The 21387-nt window shown below is 41.4% G+C and overlaps 1 protein-coding gene across 2 annotated transcripts in view; it reads left to right on the top strand.

The window, feature by feature from the left end:
- Positions 1–21387, top strand: part of ATP2A2 (ATPase sarcoplasmic/endoplasmic reticulum Ca2+ transporting 2) — a 61141-nt gene that overhangs the window by 34796 nt on the left and 4958 nt on the right. For both annotated transcript variants that reach the window (XM_060170668.1, XM_060170669.1), the window contains exons 7-19: positions 151–236; positions 1143–1607; positions 7724–7812; positions 8442–8544; positions 9404–9535; positions 15237–15359; positions 15459–15677; positions 16380–16715; positions 17815–18035; positions 18485–18687; positions 20144–20229; positions 20510–20643; positions 21265–21382. In XM_060170668.1, coding sequence (XP_060026651.1) covers positions 151–236; positions 1143–1607; positions 7724–7812; positions 8442–8544; positions 9404–9535; positions 15237–15359; positions 15459–15677; positions 16380–16715; positions 17815–18035; positions 18485–18687; positions 20144–20229; positions 20510–20643; positions 21265–21382 — 2315 coding nt within the window. The remainder of the gene's footprint in view (positions 1–150; positions 237–1142; positions 1608–7723; positions 7813–8441; positions 8545–9403; positions 9536–15236; positions 15360–15458; positions 15678–16379; positions 16716–17814; positions 18036–18484; positions 18688–20143; positions 20230–20509; positions 20644–21264; positions 21383–21387) is intronic.

Raw genomic sequence — 21387 nt, 5'->3', positions numbered from 1 at the left:
TGAATTTTACTAGTTTATGTTCTTTTGAATGAATTGGGCCTTTTTTCCTTTTTCCTGAGAGTGGTAGTGGCATGAGCGGATGAGGGTACCAAGGTTCTAGGTGCACACTGCACAGATCTAAACAAACCTTCTGTATCACAACCTGCTTAGGTGAATCTGTCTCTGTCATCAAGCACACTGATCCCGTCCCTGACCCACGGGCCGTCAATCAAGATAAGAAGAACATGCTCTTTTCTGTGAGTACTTTGTTTGGAAAAGACTTAGCCTATAAAGGGATGTTTTCAAAATGATGTGGATGATAACTGTGTGTAGTTCACAACCTGTGTTTAGAGAGAAAGCAAATGTGGCAAACCATTAATAATTGGTGAGTCTGGATGAAAATGGAATGGATGTTCATTGTACTACTTCAATTTTTCTGTTAAATTTTTTTGAAATAGAAAGTTGGGAAATTTATAGTTTTCGTTTGTTTAGAACTTAAAGTGGTATTTCAAGTAGTGGGCTTTTGTGGGTTAGCATGGGAATCTAACCACCCCATAGTAAGTAAAAAAAGTAGAGCTACAATGAAAATAATGAAGCCCTGTTCTTCCAACATTTAGGAATTAAAATGGGTTGGGGGGAACCTTACACTTGATTGTATTGATCTTTGAATACTAGTGCTTAAGTGGAGGTCCTCAAGGACAGCCCATGGTCCTGGTTGCCCTTCTTATTATGGGTGATAAAAGTAGGAGGGGTTGAGTTGTTGGAGCCAGAGGTGGAGAATGCTTAGGGTTGAGAGCTGTATGAAGTATGAAAAGTCAGGAACACAGAGGGGTTAAGCGCTGTCCCAGGCCAAAGCTAGTCTGCAAGCCAGGCTCAGTACTGTGAATAGAGATTCAAGGTGGCCGGTGTAGAGGGCTCTGGGGCAAGTAGGTACCATTCTGATTTCATGGAGAATCAAATCAGAGAGAGATGGACCACACTGCCTGCATGAGGTATTGCTCATCATCAAAGTTAGATGGCTGGTTGCCACTGGAAGGCCCAGTAGAATGTGGTGAGAGAATCTTGGTGCCCTCTTGAAAATCCACACAAGTCTGAGTTTACTAGTCAGTATTTAAATTGGGTGTGGTGTTAGTCTTGTAACCATTTCTCTACTTCTGTCCTAGGGTACAAACATTGCTGCCGGCAAAGCTATGGGAGTGGTGGTGGCAACTGGAGTGAACACTGAAATTGGCAAGATCCGGGATGAAATGGTGGCCACGGAACAGGAGAGAACACCCCTCCAGCAGAAACTAGATGAGTTTGGGGAACAGCTGTCCAAAGTCATCTCCCTTATATGCATTGCGGTCTGGATCATAAACATCGGACACTTCAATGACCCAGTTCATGGAGGCTCCTGGATCAGAGGTGCTATTTACTACTTTAAAATTGCTGTGGCCCTGGCTGTAGCAGCCATTCCTGAAGGTCTGCCTGCTGTCATCACCACCTGTCTGGCTCTTGGAACTCGCAGAATGGCAAAGAAAAATGCCATTGTTCGAAGTCTCCCTTCCGTGGAAACCCTTGGTTGTACTTCTGTTATCTGCTCAGACAAGACTGGTACACTGACAACAAACCAGATGTCAGTCTGCAGGGTAAGTGGGAGTAGTTTCAGAATCTTTGCAGGTTATGGTTGTTGATTCATCCTAAGAACATGCCTTCGTGCCATCAAAACCTTTGATTTATTATTTTTTTAATTACTATGGTTTTTTATCAGTGTATAGTTGTTTCACGATATTGTTAGTTTCTACTGTACAGCGAAGTGAAGTAGAGCTCCCTGTGTGATTTATTCTTTTATTTTATTTTTATTGAAGTACTGTTGGTTTACAGTGTTGTGTTAGTTTTGGGTATACAGCAAAGTGATTCATTCATATATATATATATATATATATATATATATAAATTTTTAGATTCTTTCCCCTTAGAGGTTATTAGAAAATACTGAGTATAGTTCCCTGTGCTATACAGTAAGTCCTTGTTGGTTATCTGTTTTATATATAGTAGCAGGTATATGTTAATCCCAAACTCCTAATTTATCCCTCCTCCCCCTCCCCCTCCCCCTCCGGTAACCATAAGTTTGTTTTCTATGTCTGTGGGTCTATTTCTGTTTTGTAAATAAGTTCATTTGTGTCTTTTTTTTTAAGATTCCACATACAAGCGATACTATATTTGTCTTTCTCTGACTTACTTCACTTAGTATGATAATCTCTAGGTCCATCCATGTTGCTGCAAGTGGCATTATTTTTTCCTTTTTTTAAAAATTTTTATTGGAGTATAGTCGATTTACAATGTGTTAGTTTCAGGTGTATAGCAAAGTGAATCAGTTACGCATATACATATACCTGCTTTTTTTTTTAGATTCTTTTCCCATATAGGCCATTACAGAGTATTGAGTAGAGTTCCCTGTGTTAATACAGCAGGTTCTTATTATATATAGAATATATATATATATTTTATATATATAGAAGTGTGTGTATGTCAATCCCAGTCTTCCATGTTATCCCCCCCACTGCTTATCCCCTGGTAACCATAAGTTTGTTTTCTACATCCATAACTCTACTTCTGTTTTGTAAATAAGTTCATTTATACCCTTTTTTTTAGATTCCACATATAACAAGTGGCATTATTTTTATTCTTTTTTATGGCTGAGTAATATTCCATTGTATATCTATATACCACATCTCCTTATCCATTCATCTATCGATGGACAGATACTTAGGTTTCTTCCCATGTCTTCCTCCCTCCCTCCCTGCCTCCCTACCCCTCTTCCTTTCTTTGTTGTGCTGGGCCTCAGCTGCAGCATGCAGGATCTTTTTTTAGTTGCAGCATGCAGACTTCTTAGTATGTGGGCTCTTAGTTGCGGCATGCGAACTCTTAGTTGTGGCATGCGTGCTGGATCCAGCTCCCCAACCAGGGATTGAACCTGGGCCCCCTGCATTGGGAGCGTGGAGTCCTACCCACTGGACCACCTACCCCCTGGACCACCAGGGAAGTCCCTCTGTGTCTTTTTTCTTTTTTTTTTTTTTTTGGCTGCGTTGGGTCTTCATTGCTGCGCACGGGCTTTCTCTAGTTGCGGTGAGCAGGGACTACTCTTTGTTGCAGTGCGCAGGCTTCTTATTGCGGTGGTTTCTCTTGTTGCGGAGCACGGGTTCTAGGTGCACAGGCTTCGGTAGTTGCAGCATGCAGGCTCAGTAGTTGTGGCCCGCAGGCTCTAGAGTGCAGGCTCAGTAGCTGTGGCACACGGGCTTAGTTGCTCCACGGCATGTGGGATCTTCCCAGACCAGGGCTCAAACCCGTGTCCCCTGCATTGGCAGGCAGATTCTTAACCACTGCGCCACCAGGGAAGTCCCCCTCTGTGTCTTGACTATTGTAAATAGTGCTGCTATGAACACTGGGGTGCATATATCTTTTCATCATTTCTGGATATATGCCCAGGAGTGGGATTGCTGGATCTTAAAACCTTTGATTTATAATTTGATACCTTTTTATGTGCTTTAAGCAAATTGGGTTGTATGTGTAGCTTGAGCCCAAGGGTAATTTCTTATACTCCAGGGGAATTAATCATTTAATTCCCAAAATTATGTCATGAAATAAAGGTTACCTACATGGCTGATATATTTGTACTGGGGAAATAACTGTAAGCAGTCTGTAAATGTGTTAGGTGACTGTGCTTACTTTATTTCCCTGTTCTTCTCTAAGTGTATGTATGTTAACACGAGCTTCAAAGGAAGAGTTCTATAAACCAGCTAGTTACCTGCCTACATAAAATTCTAATTGGTACTTCCTTAACACATTGAATGAGACATGTTTTCTTCTTGAAAAGTAAATAATTGCCTTTAACTTGCTTCATTCTCTGTGTTCATCCTTCCTTTCTTAGGTTGTTTTGACCATCACTTGGGGATAAAATTAAAAACTTTAAACCTTCCCTTAGCAAAATAAGAACTAAAGAAATAATGTAATGGTACAGCTGAATGAAGTTCTTTCATGTAATTCAATTTCCCTAGGTTTTGTTTAAACAACTTTGAGGTGGGGTATGAGAGAAACAGATGAGGGAAATTGAGGTACAAACTTCCAGTTACAGAATAAGTGTGTCATGGGTATGAAATGTAGAGTGCAGGGAACACAGTCAATAATAATGTAATATCTTTGTATGGTGACAGATGAGAATTAGACTTATCATGATGATCATTTTGAAATGTATAGAAGTATCGCATCACTATCCCATGCACCAGGAAGTTTTAGGTCAATTACACTTCAAAAACAAACATAGGAAAAGAGCTCAAATTTGTGATTATCAGAGGCGGAGGTGTGGGTGGGAGGGGGAGGAATTGGATGAAGGTGATCAAAAGGTACAAAGTTATAGGATAAATAAGTCTTAGGGAATGTAATGGTACAACATGATAAATGTAATTAGCACTGCTGTACGTTATATATGAAAGTTGTCAAGAGAGTAAATCTTAAGAGTTCTCATCACAAGGAGAAAACTTTTTTATTTTGTATATATTAGATGATGTTCATTAAACTTATTGTGATAATCATTTCATGATGATCATAAGTCAGATCATTGTGCTGTATACCTTAAGCTTATACAGTGCTGTATGTCACTTATATCTCAGTATAACTGGAAGGATAAATTAAATATAAAATTGACACACGCACACAAAAAAACTACTACTACTATGTACAAGTCAAAGTAATTTTCCAAAAGGTACACAGCTCATAGAAATATTGAGTGGACACATGTCAGAGATTCTATTTGGCTCATTAATTCAATGAGGGAGAATCAGTAAGATGGTAAAACTGGTTACAGGATCATGTGAGGAAGTGTGCTCAATATTAGAATAGAATTGATGTGTGTTAGATTACAAAAACTGGTTAATATCCTATAGGGCAGTAAAACTAAGCTTATCTTTTATACAGGAGAAAAAGCCACAACTTCATAAAACATGAGCCCTTAATAATAGCACAGTAAAAGAATGTTAAATTTTTCCAAAACACTAAATCTTTGAGTGTGCTTGTTAAGTAATGCTTCTGAATGACATTGAAAGGACATGCCATCCTCCCCTTGGCCTTATCTCCAGGTTTTAGTTAATGTTTTTTTAGCACTGGAAATTGTTCTTGTTTTAATACAGTTGAACCCTCTGAATCTTTTTCTTGCCAAATTTATAGTCATGGTATTTTTTTGATACATCCACCCTCAACTTTTTGTGTTGTCCAAAACCCAGATTTAGAGTGAATGGACAGGTGTTTAAAACACACTGGGGTGTTCTCTCAAGTGGTAACCTTCTAGCTTGTCTTGAGTTTCTTGAGTAGATGCAGGGTGTAACTGAGCTACCTAAGTTCTCTTTCCTTGGAATCATAAAAGGTTGGACGAATCTGCTAAAAGCTAGTTGTCCGCTAAAAGCTGATTGGGAGAGAAAGGGAATTTCATTTTATCTGTTTGGTTTCCCCCAGGAAATTGTTTAAACTTAGACTGTAAGCTTTAATTCCTCAGAATAGTCCTTATGTCCATGAAGGTAAAGCAGTGTGTGAAATTGTAATCTTTAAAAAATGGTAAGATTGTGGCAGCTTCAGACTTCAAACTAAGACTAAAACACAATCCATGATAAAAATGTTTTTGTTCTTACATTTTCCCTTAAATGATTTGATTTAAAATGTTCTATTAAAGAAATAGCTTGGCTCTTTGTTCTGTTCTACATTTGGCGACAGAAAGCTGATGCTAATCAGTATTCTACAGGAGGTTTCTTGCAGTGGATTGCATAACTGCCCTTGACTTCGGGATACTTTCATCATGCAGTTTCTAAATGGTTTACTGGCTTGCAGTCTAAAATGCCCATGTGCATTCAGATTTAGTTGGTGTGTGTTAGAATTCTGAATGTCTTAGAATATTTTGAACTCTGGTATAGACCCAAAGAGTTTCACTTTTATAAACAGTGTCATTAAAGAAATGGCATGGTGTATAGTAATAATAATGCCAACTTGCTTTGGTAAGGCTTAGTGCAGTTAATTTTTCACATGTGACTTTATTTGAATTGTATGGTAATCCTGCTCAAGAGGTTAGAAAACTTAGGCTGTGAGAAGTTGTGACATGTCCGAGGGTCGCACAACTTTTAATAGAAAGGTAAAGTTGAATTTTCTGATGGGAAACATTGGTAAACCTGGTTCTCTCTCTTCCACTTAATAATTGTGTAACTGTGAGCACATCTTTTAACCTCTCTAGTCCTTTGTTTCCTCTTCTGTAAATGTCAGACATCTTTGGAAAGAGCTTTGTGCCAAGCTTCCTTTTTTAGATGTTGTATCTGTTAGAAGTTGTAGGGATTGGTGATCTTGCTGCATGTGACCTTGGACATGAATCTTTTCCTCATTTGACAAACCAGTTATATGTGTTTGAACTAACACCTTTTATCAGGAGTCATCACAGTTTTACTATTTTAATTTTTTAAAAAATCGTTTTGTCTTACTCATAGCTTTAGTTCAGTTCCAAGGTTGATTTAGTTCTGAGTGTACTTTTGAAATGAAGCTTTTGGAATTTAAAAGTATGTGCTATAATTGACGTATATACACTATCAAATGTAAAATGGATGGCTAGTGGGAAGCTGCTGCATAGCACAAGGAGATCAACTCCTTGCTTTGTGACGACCTAGAGGGATGCGATAAGGGAGGGTGGGAAGGAGGCTCAAGAGGGAGGGGATATGGGGATATATGTATGCATATAGCCAATTCACTTTGTTGTACAGAAACTGACACAACATTGTAAAGCATTTATACTCCAGTAAAGATGTGGGGAAAAAAAGTATGTGCTATATAATAAGCAAATCTTATGAGGCAAAAGAAGTTATTTTAAAATAAAAATGAGCAGATTTTCTTACTGAATATGAGTCAGAATGCTCTGAAAAGATGTTTTTAAAGCATTACATGGCCCTTTTTTACTTTAGTTTAACATTTTAAAAGTTCCTTATTGTAGAATGGTTTGATCATTCCAAACTGGACTTCTGAATTATAATTGGAAAACAAACCAAGAAAAAAAAGCCATCTTTAAGAAACTAGCTTATGTCACTTTATTATTCTGTAAAATTAAGAATTCTTTCCTAAGCCTGCTTCCATCTGTATTGTCTTGGTAGCATCAGTTCATTCAGCTCTGCGGGCTCCTTACTGTATACACGTAGTTGTGCAGCTTCATAGAAAATGAGCTATTGCCACAATAAAAATAAGTAGGAAGAAGTAGAGAAGCAGTTTGTCTTATTTTACTTGGGGAGTTTTTATGCAACTCTGAAACGTGAGTTTATTCTTCCTAGGCTTTTACTGTTAGCTCTAAGGCAGGAATACCTGTGTCACTTCCTCAGCCAGCCATTTGAAATTTGGAATTCTGAGCATTCTAAAGAGTACTGCTGAGTCTTGGAATTGACTGACCCAGAGTCCTCATAACTCAGATTTCACGTGGGTTCTCTTCTGTGTCTGGTGCTGTTGCTGCTTATTATTTATTCAGCTCCTCAGTGATGCTGTTTCTCAGACTGTTAGGTGGATGGGGGAGGCAGTCTTAATAGTGTCCAGCTGGAATAAGGGACAATATTCCTCATGCTGAGCTTCAATTAATCACTTTCATTAACATTTATACTTAAGTGAGAAAGGCCTTTTGTCTTAGCAAATGTTATATGTTTTTTCTAGCATATTTTTTATACCTTTTCAACACTTAGGCTTTTTTTTTCTGTAGATGTTCATTCTGGACAAAGTTGACAGTGATACTTGTTCCCTTAATGAGTTTACCATAACTGGATCAACATATGCACCTATTGGAGAAATGTGAGTAATCCCTCCTTGTCTTTTAAAGGCTCCACTCTGGTAGTTTGGTGCTTGTATAGACTTGCAGTGTCTCTAAAATGTTCAGACAGTTTTCCTAATGTGGCTCATGTTTATCAGAGTAGTTCATTTTCTTTAAAAACAAAATGGATAATACATACTTTGGAAATTGAAATTGACATTACAGGTTGTATAAGCCAGTGACCCTTTTTCATCTTTTGAAGCCTAAATTTTCAAGTGGGGTTTCTGGTTTGCTTTGGTTTGGTTTTGGTTTTGGTTTTGGTTTGGTTTTTTTGGTCACCCTGCACGGCTTGCGGGATCTTAGTTCCCTGACCAGGAATTGGACCCAGGGCCCTGGCAGTGAGAGCACCAAGTCCTAACCAGTGGACCACCAGGGAATTCCTGTTTGTTTTTCATTGATACCAGTGGTGGAGGAATTTCATTAACTAAGAATTCCTGGTGTTTACTGATTGACTGCTGATACCAGAGACATATTCTGTCTCCAGCATCAGATTTCTTTTGAATGCTTGCCAGTCCGTTGTCCACAAAATTCTATTTATTAGTAAATAATTAAATAAAAATCAACAGAGATGACCACAGTGTGTTCTAAGAGTTACTTTTTCTTTTGACAGACATAAAGATGATAAACCAGTGAATTGTCATCAGTATGATGGTCTTGTGGAATTGGCAACAATTTGCGCTCTCTGTAATGACTCTGCTTTGGATTACAATGAGGTAAGCCTCCTCACAAATGAGAAACTAGACCTGGCTGTTCCTAGTTCAAGGGTGCGGTGGGTGGAATGAAAATCCAGCCTTCCTTCCTCCCTTTTTGAAAGTATGGGTTCCTGGTTTTATTTTCCCTTTCCATTAAGAGCCTATCTCTATCAGAGCCAGCATGACCTACCCAAAGGAAGCTGGAAGCCTTTCATATATTCTCTGTGACTGAGCATTGCAGTTACTTAACTAGGAATTGTAGCGTACATGATGTTCTCTTCTGTGTATAGCTTAGTTACTATAAATGATTAAAACCAGGATACTTTTTCCTGAAAGTATAGGGTATTGATCTTGCTTTTTAAGATGGGTAACATTATGTCCTAGAGGACAGGCTGAGGCTTAGAAGGTTGTTTTGATGATGATGATGATGATGATGATGATGATATAATATAAAATTTAACCAACAGAAAACCTTTTTTCCCTCCCTTTTTAATTTTAAACAGTGAGATAAATTCTTTGGTTTCTAAAGGCAAGCCAGTCCCCAACGGAAACAGAATGTAAACTCTGTAGAATGATAAGTAATGACAAGGAATTACAAATACTGTTTGAAAGCTCCCTATGTTTGAATTAATACTGTGAATATTGGCTTCTTATGGTTAAGGGAAATGAAAGATCTAATTATTAGAAAAAGATAAAATGCACACCTATGCTTTGAGTTTATTTTTAATTATCTGGATCATATGCTCCAGAATAGGATAAAAATGGCCCAAAGAATAATGGTACAATGGGCAAGAGATTATCCACCTATGGAAAAAGTCTTTATTAAAGAAAATTTACTACTTTTCCCTTTTTGTAATTTGTATGCTTTTAACTACTACAGGCGAAGGGTGTGTATGAAAAAGTTGGAGAAGCTACAGAGACTGCTCTCACTTGCCTGGTAGAGAAGATGAATGTATTTGATACTGAATTGAAGGGTCTTTCTAAAATAGAACGAGCAAATGCCTGCAACTCGGTCAGTATTTGAGCTTAGTGTTTTATTCATGCTGCCCATCACTCAGACCATATATTCTTAGTCTGCTCACTCTCTTACTCTCTTAGATAACTTAGTGTATACCTTATTTCCTCAAACTTGCAATATCTCCTTCCCCATACTCACTATAAGGTAAAATGGTCTGGCCATTTGACCACGAAAATAAAAGTAATCAATGGATAATTTCCACATGCAGCCTCTGCCCATAAGGTCTGCTGTCTCCCCCAGTGCTGTGAAATGGACTCTTCTTGCTCCCAGCAAAACCCAGCTGCTCCTTGTCTAGTGAGCCCCAACATCTTTCCTGCTTATCAATCTCCCATCTCTACTGGATCTTCATTAGAGAAATAATAGTATGTTTTTTATCTAAAAACTGTCTTTTGCCTTAAGCACCCTGCTTCTTTTCCTTCACAGTGAAATTTCTCAAAAGAGCTATTTTTATGTATTGTTTCATTCTTCCCATTTTCTTGAATCCACTCCAGTCAAGCTTTTGCCTCCTTCTAGTCTATCAAAACCTCTTGTCCAAGTTGCCCATGACCTTGTGCTAAATGGTCCAATAGTTTATGCATGTGTACTACTAACACATTTAAAGTACACGAAGCAAGGACTTCCCTGGTGGCGCAGTGGTTAAGAATCCTCCTGCCAGTGCAGGGGACATGGGTTTGAGCCCTGGCCCGGGAAGATCCCACATGCTGTGGAGCAACTAAGCCCCTGCACAACTACTGAGCCCGTGTGCCTGAAGCCCGCGTGCCTAAAGCCCTTGCTCCGCAACTAGAGAAGCCACCACAGTGAGAAACCCATGCACCACAATGAAGAGCAGCCACAACTAGAGAAAGCCCACGCACAGCAACAGAGACCCAACACAGTCAAAGATAAATTAAAAAAGTACACGAAGAGGGCTTCCCTGGTGGCGCAGTGGTTGGGAGTCTGCCTGCCGATGCAGGGGACACGGGTTTGTGCCCCGGTTTGGGAAGATCCCACATGCCGCGGAGCAGCTGGGCCCGTGGACTGTGGCCGCTGAGCCTGTGCGTCCGGAGCCTGTGCTCCGCAACGGGAGAGGCCGCAGCAGTGAGAGGCCTGCGTACTGCAAAAAAAAAGTACACGAAGCAAAAGTTGACAGAAATAAAAGGGAAAGTAGATGAACTCACAGTGAGTTGGAGATTTTAACACATCTATCTCAAAAATTGACAGAACAAGCAGTTGAAAAATCAGGATGTGGAAAGACACTGTAAATATACTCAATCCAACACTTATTTCTATTGTGCTACTTTTTTTTTTAATTTATTTTTATTTATCTATCTATTTTTAGCTGTGTTGGGTCTTCGTTGCTGCACGTGGGGGCTGTTCTTTGTTGTGGTGCGCGGGCTTCTCATTGAGGTGGCTTCACTTGTTGCAGAGCATGGGCTCTAGGCATGTGGGCTCAGTAGTTGTGGCTCACAGGCTCTAGGCATGCGGGCTCAGTAGTTGTGGCGCATGGGCTTAGTTGCTCCACAGCATGTGGGATCTTCCCAGACCAGGGCTCGAACCCGTGTCCCCTGCTTTAGCAAGTGGATTCTTAACCACTGTGCCCCCAGGGAAGGTCCCTATCGTGCTACTTCTAATATGCTTTTCAAATGCATAAGGAACATTCACCAGAATAGACCATATTACTGGTCCATGAAGCAAGACTCAACAAATTACAAAGGATTGAAATACAGCTGGTTGCTGACCGTGAAAGAATTAAACTAGAAATTGATAACAAAAAGATAAATAAGCTTCCATCTGAAGAAAGTAGAAAACCAGCAAATTAAATACAAGTAAAAGGGAAATAGCAAAGACAAGATCAGAAAGCTATTCTGAACAATTTTGACGGCGTAGAAGAAATCAACAAGTCCTTTCAGTAACACAGCTTTCTAAGCTGACACAGAAAAATGGAATAATCCTGTGTCTGTTACATTAATTGAATCTGTAATTAAAATCTACCCCACAAAAATTCCTCAGGCCCAGTTCTGTATAATGCTAAAGAAATGCCAGTTTGGAGGAGCTCCCTGGCAGTCCAGTGGTTAGGACTTGGTGCTTTCACTGCAAGCTGTTCAGCATGGCCACAAAAAAACAAAAAAGTGCAGAAAATGAAACCCTTATCACCTCATTTGATGAGGCCAGCATAACCCTGATACCAAAACCTGACATGGATGCGACAAGAAAAGGAAGTTACAAGCTAGTATTCTTCTTAATATATCAATAGAAGTAGAGATTCTCAGCACAACATTAGCAGATTGAGTCTAGTAATATATCGGAACTTTGACGTGTTATATTTGAGCAGAATAACCACAACTACAAGGCTAGCTTGACATTCAAAGCTCAGTGAGGTGGCCGTGTTGCAGGGTGCAGGCGTGTCTGCCCTAGACACTAGACAAATCTGTGGCTCCTCAGCTGCCTTCCCCCTGCCTGTCGGAGCCCCAGAGCCTGGGTTTCTTGGGCTGAACAAAGTGGCAGGCAGGATGGACCAGTCTGTTGAGGACACCCAGGTGCTGGAGGCTGACCAGATGGCCAGTGTCTGTCAGCCTCTGTTGCAGGTGGTTTTACTCAGGTCCAGCTGTACCAAGTGTTTGAGGACACAGAATCCACTGACAGTTTACTGCAGGACAGATCCAGCCTTTGTCCTAGACAGAGTGGTGAATGGTTGCTTAGATGAGAAGCAGCGTAAGCAGTGTGCAAACAAGATGTTATAACACACGAAGGTCAGAGTAACAGGCAGCGGTACGTACAAGTGGAACAAGAGGAAGAGAAGAAGCATAGTGCCAAGAAGCGAGCTAAGGAAGCTCAGAAATGGGAACTGCAGAAGCCGGAGAAGACGGGTTGAAGGGACTGTGATGCCGAGCAGGAGCAGAAGGTACCTAAGAAGGAAGCAGGTCAGGCCCCAGAGTCTCCGTCTGGGCCCACCCCCACAAGCCACCACCCTGGAAACATACCTGCCCCTCTGCACCAGGGACAACATCATCTTCGTGCAGTGCAGGGTGGTGTAGCCAGGAGATCGTACGGTGGGTCCTCCAGACCTATTCCCAGTACCTGCTGCCTCCCAGCCTTGGCGCTTAGATTTCTTTGGAATTGGGTTCTGCCACACATAATGTCTTAGTACCTGTCATCTCCAAATGGCTGCCAATTAGTGCTTGAGGCTCCTCTTTGTAGCACTTCTTTGATTTGTAGTCAGGGTTTCCTGGTAGATAGAATAAGGAGAAATGGAAAGTTAAAAATATAGCCTTTCCTAGTTATACAAAAGCAAGACTCATTTCTACTAAATGGTCAGCTGTCACTACGTTTCCTTTCTTTCATCCTTCCCTGGATATCCAGGGCAGATTAGGAGGCAGTGTGTTTTGGGGGAGTAGGGTGGCACCACACGGCACAGGCAGCCTAAGGTGGGCGACAGTGTGAGGCAGAACTGGACTTCTGCTCTGGCACTCGTTTCCTTTACATCGTTTTGCCTCCTTTATACTATCCCGAGAAATCAAAACTCGCACCGGCATGGAGGATGTCTCAGCTGAAGTATAGTCGCCCTATTTGTGCTTCACAACTAACAGTCTCACTGCCATGAGGATCTTGGGCAGCTCCTATGGCATCCTGCCCCGATTTACATGGTTTTCATGAAACAGACATCCAGGCCCTTTGTTTCTGTTATAGGGAATTCACCCCAATTGTCATTAAGTAGGGGGCCAATCCTTGCAAAGCCACATTGTCTGACAGCTCTATTATTAGTTGCTGTGACTAAACCCTCGAGAAGCAACCCGAAGATTCAGCTTCACAGAGACTGAGGTTTAGAATTATATGATTCTAGACCTGTAACTGCTCAACGAAGGGAAACAAGTAGCAGCATGGAACTTAAAAAAGTGGTACGTTAATTGTAATGACCACTGCAAATAAGGGCAGGAGTGTCTGTTCTGTAAGAGTGTGCGGTCTAAGTATTTTCTTGCTCTGTGTCCTCCTTTGCCTCATTTTTTGCCACAGCAGCTGAGTGAAGGGATCAGAAATGACTGTCATGGTGCTCACTCACTGAAAATTCCCAGAAATGAACTTTTGCCTGCTCCTCCCGCCCCCGAAAGCAAGAACCTTTTATAGTACAGAGGTGAATAGAGCAGGACCAGCTTTTTAAGGCCTAGCGGCCCATTTGGATAGGACTGTTGATCTTCACAGCCCTGATACTGGAAGCAATGGCTTTGTTCTTCTCTCCCCCTAGGATGTGTCTGGCGCCGAGGTCCACACCTCACTCAGAATCACTACCCATTCTTTCAGTCTTCCTAGAGTCATTGGTACAAATGCTTAATGGAAACTAAATACATAAGTAATGTATCAGTCAAATAATGTAGAATTCATAGTGATTGTCTTTTTGTTGCTTGGGGCAACTCTTGCTGAGAGGATGGCTTCAGCCCACTTGTAATTGCCTACATTGGATGCTGAGGTTCTTTGGGATTTCTACAGTTATTATTAAATACTTGTCTGAATTAGGGAGAAATCAATGTAATTCACCACATAATTGAGTAAAGGCAAAAAACCGTAAGATCATTTAAATAGATGCAGAAAAGGCATCTGATGAAATTTAATCTCAGTTCATGATAAAAACTCAACAAACTTATCTTCAAGTTGATGGTGTATTTACACAAAATTAACATATCTAATGGCAAAAGAAGAATTTCTACTTTCAACATTTCTATTCTGTGTTGTACTGGCAGTCCTAGTTCATGCAGTAAGGCAAGAAAAATCAAAGATATAAAAATTGGGAAGAATAAAGTATGTTTATTTTGTAGGTAACATGATTGTATACATAGACAGTCCAAATCTGAATCTGAAGGTTAATTCTCAGTCTTCGTTTTACCTGAGCTGTCAGTTTATCCTGTCAGTCTCTCCCTCCTTGAAAGTCCTTCACTTCACTCGTTCTCCTCCCTCCCCCACCCCCTGTCCCCTGCCATCTCCTTGGCTGCATCTTCCACATCCCACCAGAGGTGAAGAGGTTCCAGGGCCCAGTCCTCGGCCTTTTCTGTTTGCAGTTACTCCCTTGAACTCCTCTCACCTCATGACTTCAAATACTGTCCATGTGCTGACATCTAATATAGTACCCACTAGCTATCTAAAGCTATTTAGAATATTTAAGTGGTGTTCCTTGCCCCCGCTTCAGCTAATACTTAACTACCAGAGCTCGAAACCCTCCACTGTCTTCCTGTTTCATCTGTTACAAAAGCCAGATGCCTTACATTGACTTTTAAGATCCTACAACCTGCTTCTGCCACTCCTGCCATTAACCTCTCACTTCTTTTTTGCAAACTCTGTGCCAGCCATGTTGGCCTGGAGGCTCCTTGAACGTGCCAGGTCACGTCAGCCTGCACGTCTGTTCTCTCTGCCACACTCACATCTTTCACATTTTTACTCAAATACTGCCTTCTCAATACTTTATGTAAAAGCGCAGTCATACATAATTTTCTCTCTTCCCTGCTTATTTTTAAATATTCTTCTCCGTAGCACTTATAATCTACTTTCACATTCTAGTGTGTCTTTCCCAAACTAGAGGGTAAGTTTTATGAGGGTGAGAACTTGGTTTGTCTGTTGCTGTATCCCTATTGCCTTTCACATAATAGGTACTTAGTGAGTGTTTGTTTAACAAATCAAGAATGTGCAGAAATTGCCATCCAATAATATTCCATATATGTTCTCTTTATAGGTCATTAAACAGTTGATGAAAAAAGAATTTACTCTAGAGTTTTCACGCGATAGAAAATCGATGTCGGTTTACTGTACACCAAACAAACCAAGCCGGACATCGATGAGCAAAATGTTTGTGAAGGCAAGTACAACTGATTGCAGTTGAGATGTTCTTACCAGGATTGGAATCCTGGGTGAGCTAATAAATAAAATTGTTGATATAAATCTGTAACATTTCCAGGGTGCCCCCGAAGGTGTCATTGACAGGTGTACCCACATTCGAGTTGGAAGTACTAAAGTCCCCATGACTCCTGGAGTCAAACAGAAGATCATGTCTGTCATTCGGGAATGGGGCAGCGGCAGCGACACACTGCGATGCCTGGCTCTGGCCACTCACGACAACCCACTGAGAAGAGAAGAAATGAACCTGGAGGACTCTGCCAACTTTATTAAATACGAGGTTAGCTAATGAAAAGCTTCCTTGCCCACATCCTGCACATTCATTGTGTTCAGACAGCACTCCTTCAATAAAAGGTCAAACGAGTCTTGCTTTTGCCGAGAAAAGGGTGCGGTTATTTGTTTTTCTTCAGGCCAAATGTATTTATTACCTTTATAATTTAGATTGCTGCTTCAAACATACACAGTTAACAACTTAATACAGGCCTGTTACTTTCAAAGTAGAATCATCAAGGCTAAAAACCTATTTTGCAGCTCTCATGTAAATTTAAGATATTTTAAAAATTGAGGCTATTTTTAAAACACTCAGTTAGTTACTAAAGGTCAAATTGTCCAAATGGAGAGATTCCGTCTACTTTTCTGCTTATGGAATACTTTCATATCAAGTATGTGACTTCCTGAAGCCTTGAACAGGGAACAAATTTGGGTAGTATGGGCAACTAATTGGCCACTATCAAAATGTTTTTATTCCTCGGTATATTTTTTTCCCTCATTTCAGAATATTATTATGAAAGCTAAAGAATTTGGTAACAAGAATGTAGTGATTTTTAATTGTTTCTGACTTATTGGAATTAATACTGTTCTTCATTGGATTTATATCAATGGTGTGAATTCTATCATAAGAAAATGCAGAAACCTTTGCTGTCCACACTGGGGGGAAAACCAGAATTTCCTGTTTTGACATAAGGTGATTCTTTAACTCTAGACCAATCTGACTTTTGTTGGCTGTGTGGGCATGCTGGACCCTCCAAGAATTGAAGTGGCCTCCTCTGTGAAGCTGTGTCGGCAGGCAGGCATCCGGGTCATCATGATCACCGGTGACAACAAGGGCACCGCTGTGGCCATCTGCCGGCGCATTGGCATCTTCAGGCAGGACGAGGATGTGACGTCAAAGGCCTTCACGGGTCGGGAGTTTGATGAGCTCAGTCCTTCAGCCCAAAGAGAAGCCTGCTTGAATGCCCGCTGTTTTGCTCGAGTTGAACCTTCCCACAAGTCTAAAATTGTAGAGTTTCTTCAGTCTTTTGATGAGATTACAGCCATGGTGAGTGTCTTTATACATGTACAGGTAACAGACTGCACAGACACAGCAGATTCTAATTCTGACCATTAAATTTTTAGTAATAGCTCCCATATTTGGAACTTCTTTATTTTTGTCATGATCTGGGGCTGTTTATCAAGGATTCTGTTGACCAGTAGTTGGCATGCTGTATGTTGCATGCATGGAAGATTCTGGAGAAGTTTAAGACCTGGAAGTCTGAATCAGTCACAGGGGAAATATTTGGTGATATCTTTTTTAATCTTTGTTGTGGTTAAAATATACATGTTTGTATCTCACGTTTCTAAAAGCTGATTCAGGACATAATCCACACTCTGTCACCCAGTTTTGGATAGCCTTACCTGAGATGAGATGTACTGGTGATGTGTTCTCTTAAGAGCTACCTGTTGATGAAGCATTTCCCATATTCTTCCTCGCATCTGATTTTTTCACTGAGACATGTTAACATTGTGTCATATTTGCTTTCTGCTGCTTATCTGTGAAACTTCACACTCTTAAAAACAACTTAATTTTGTTGATTGAAACCAGTTATTATAGTTGTCTTCCTCCCTTCCTCTTTCCTCCCCCTTCCCTTCTCTCTCCCAGAGGAAAGCACCATTCTGAATTCAGTACTGGGTGTTTACTATAGAAAACATACATGGGAATGATAGTTTTGTATCTGTAGACAATATTTAAGTGTTTTTGCCCTTTTTTGGTCTTTATATATATTATATATTATAGTTTACATATTTTTGAAGTCTTGCCTTTATTCTACTTGAGATTTATCCATGTGGATACAAGTATTTTGTCTTGACTGCCATATTGTGTTTTGTTTGGTAAAAAAATAATACAGATAATTTGAAGTCCCCTTTGTCCCACTTCCCTCTGAAGTGTCACCTATTATAGCTCGTTTGGCAATTTTACATTTCCCAGGTGAAATGTGTTTTATGACACCAACTTACAAAAACGAAAACTTTTCCAGAGAATTCTGTTGTCCAGAGGCCCAACAGCTCCATTCATTCCCTGGCTTTAGGATGGCTGAGCGTTTGTTGGCAGCGTGTTAGGTGGCAGGTGTAAACCAGTGGTGGGTTTCTAACCCTTTCAGACTGGAGACGGTGTGAATGATGCTCCTGCTCTGAAGAAATCTGAAATCGGCATTGCCATGGGCTCTGGCACCGCGGTGGCTAAAACCGCCTCTGAGATGGTCCTGGCTGATGACAACTTCTCCACCATCGTGGCTGCCGTGGAGGAGGGACGGGCGATATACAACAACATGAAGCAGTTTATCCGCTACCTCATCTCGTCCAATGTCGGGGAAGTTGTTTGGTGGGTCCCTATGACCAGGTCACATATATTCCTTGGCTTGTGATGACCAGTTTTCCAGATTTGCTCTTCATGTGGCAGTAGCTTTGCTCTTAGTGCAGCGGGAGAGAGGGAGGGCCGGGCAAGACGAAGGAGGCCCTTGTGAAGGTAGAGGTACTTCCTCTGGTCCTCAGGAGGGCTGTCTACGGCTGCTCCAGTGTGCAAAGGATACACTTTAACATAGAAATGAATTTAAATTAACTATATAAGGTAACATAAAATTCTTGGTCTTGTAAAAGTTAACTTAATTTGAAATTGGATATAATAAATGTTTTATGATTGCCCAGGGAAAAAGTTAAAACAATCATTGCTGTCCACTGATTTTTATGGAGGAAGGTGGGGTGGTGATGTTATTTTAAATAGTGGCCAAAAATAATTTGGGGTCTTTTTCTTCTTTTCTTGGATGGAAACAGTATTTTCCTAACAGCAGCCCTTGGATTTCCTGAGGCTTTAATTCCTGTCCAGCTGCTCTGGGTCAATCTGGTGACAGATGGCCTGCCTGCCACTGCACTGGGGTTCAATCCTCCTGATCTGGACATTATGAACAGACCACCCCGGAACCCAAAGGAACCACTGATCAGTGGGTGGCTCTTTTTCCGTTACCTGGCTATTGGCTGTGAGTACAGTTTTTTATATTATTGATTTTTAAACGAATGTTTGAGTCCAAATTTTGTAAATGCATCCCTTAAAAGCACCTTTTTTTCTGTTTCCATATTAGGGGAGCAAAATATGGAGACTGCCCTTTTGCAGTTTAATGAGCTGTGTATACCCAGTTTACAGTAAAGTTATTCCTTTACTTTAGCATCCTCGTTCTTCCTTGGGCCTTTGTGAATGAGGTTCTCAGATTTAATCTATGGGCAAAGGAAATACAGGGAGGACTGAGGCCTTAAATCACCAAAATGTAAAACGAAGTCCCCCTTTCCCTGAGTGAGAGAAGGGATCTGTGCATTCATCAGCAATGGTTGGTTCTTCCACATGTGTGGCCTTTGTAGACCTCGTCCTGACCCAGGACGCTGCTTCTCTCTTCCTCATTTCATAGGTTAGGAAGGTGAGGCCCAGAGAGGTTAAATGACTTCCTTAGGGTCCCATAGGAAACTGTTTTGTTTTAATATGTTCACATGATTTAACACTCAAAAAACACACAGTGGCATAAAGCAGGAAGGCTCTCAACCAGTTGGTTCCCCTCCGGCATGCCTTCTTGGGATACTTTAGCAAATAGATCCATCTTAGGTGTTTATTTTCGCAAGCGAGATGGTATGCTGTATACACCTGTATGCTGAACCCTGTCTTTTTGTATTTCTCCCTGTTTTATGGGTAGTTTTACATCAGTACCAGTATAGCTGCCTTATTGCTGTGCACCACCTGCCTACTGCTCTGTTGGAATTGCTGGGTTAGAGGGTGTGCACTTGGACCTTTCAGTGGATACTACTGCATTGGGACAGTCTCTTATTCTCAAGTGCCTGTGTTCTCCACTACCCTTGGTTGTTTCTTTATAATAAACTTGCTGAATTCAAAAGTAATTGTTGGGGTGGGGGAAGGGATGGTCCCAGAATTGGCTTCAAGCACTGCCATGTGCTCAGCGTTCTGCACTAACTGCTCTAATGGCCTTTCCATATAAAGGTTCTGCCAGGCCCTTGATGGAGCAAATAAATTAGTGTATAACTGGTAGCATGAGTTTGCCAAAGTCATGACGGGTGTGATCTGGTGCTCTAGCACAGCATGGCCTTCCTTACATGGAGAACACGTGCCTGCAGCGTTAACATACTGGCCGCTGGTTAGAGAGGGCATGGCTAGTGTGAAGGTCCTACCAATTCTAGTAGGTGCATTTCCTCACAAATTCTGGAGGAAAAGCTGCCTGGTTCTTCTGTACCACAGACACCCTTCTCGTTACGGAAACCATCAGCCTAGCTGCTTTATCTGATGCAAGTGAGCAGGTGCCAGTGGTAGCACAGGCTCATTGACATACCATGTCTTTGATCTCTGTCCTAGGGGTTGGCCCTCGAGGCAGCACCTGCAGTAATGCTGCAGGCCGTAAACCCCATGTGTGTTAGTGTCATGATGTTTGTTCCCAGGTTATGTTGGCGCTGCTACGGTGGGTGCTGCTGCGTGGTGGTTCATTGCTGCCGAGGGTGGTCCGAGAGTGTCCTTCTACCAGCTGGTACGTAGCCACCTTTCTTTGTGTACCTTAGATGCAAGGTGGTGTAAGTCTTCACAAACAGTTGTCCTTGAGCTTTCTATGGTTTGGATGTCAGTCAAATAATCTTAATACTCTTAACAATAAGCAGTTGCATCTAAGGTTATTCTGAAGGACCAGGGCTTCTCTGGGAAATGCGGTGAGATTTTGTGTGGGTCTGTGTTCTGGGTTTGGTGTGGAATTGGTGTGTGGACTTCGGAAATGTCCTTGGCTGATCAGGAACTTGATTGGGCTTTTGTTGCAGAGCCATTTCCTACAGTGTAAAGAGGACAACCCGGACTTTGAAGGAGTAGATTGTACCGTCTTTGAATCCCCATACCCAATGACAATGGCGCTCTCTGTTCTAGTAACCATAGAGATGTGCAACGCCCTCAACAGGTCAGTGAGTCTTCTCAGCATGCTGGGGCAAGAGCCTGACAGCCAGGGTGCTGGGGGATTGTGTGTGTTTCCTGGTTGATTGAGAATCACAGGAAAGCTCCGCCCTCCCCAAAAGGAAGAACAAGCAGCACCGGTTTTAAGAGCTTAAGTCATCATCACCTCCAGGAAGTAGTGGGAGTGCTTAGCCACATGTTCTTCAAGAGACAGCAGAGGCCAAAAATAGGGACTTCTGCACCCCTGTGTGCCAGTGCCCACAGGGAAGGAGCTCTTGCCCTTCAGCATTGAGACAAACAGTATCACCTAATTAAGCCAGTGACAAAAATGGAAATTTCAAAATAGCCTAAGTGTCAAGGGCAATTGAGAGCAGGTTTGAACACACTGAAATGGGATTGCTGTGCTGAAGCCTAGATTTAAATTGGAAGTCTGTCCTACATCTGAACATTCTTCCTTAACTTTGCCACTGTAGAAACTTAATAGAATTAGGTCAGTAGGCAATAGGCAGTGCCAAGTTAGCCATCACCTTGTTGAAGTGTGGTTCTGAACAGTCTCTGTCGGTGATGGCATATGCCTTTGCCCTTTCAGCAGGCACATTTCACCCACCTACCTCTCCTTGTTCTGCAGCTTGTCTGAAAACCAGTCCCTGCTGAGGATGCCCCCTTGGGAGAACATTTGGCTCGTGGGCTCCATCTGCCTGTCCATGTCACTCCATTTCTTAATCCTCTACGTGGAACCCTTGCCAGTAAG

The sequence above is a fragment of the Lagenorhynchus albirostris genome, chromosome 14, assembly GCF_949774975.1.
Source record: "Lagenorhynchus albirostris chromosome 14, mLagAlb1.1, whole genome shotgun sequence".
Taxonomy (NCBI): domain Eukaryota; kingdom Metazoa; phylum Chordata; class Mammalia; order Artiodactyla; family Delphinidae; genus Lagenorhynchus; species Lagenorhynchus albirostris.
Note: the sequence above shows the minus strand (reverse complement) of the source record. Positions and strands in the feature narration are given on the sequence as shown.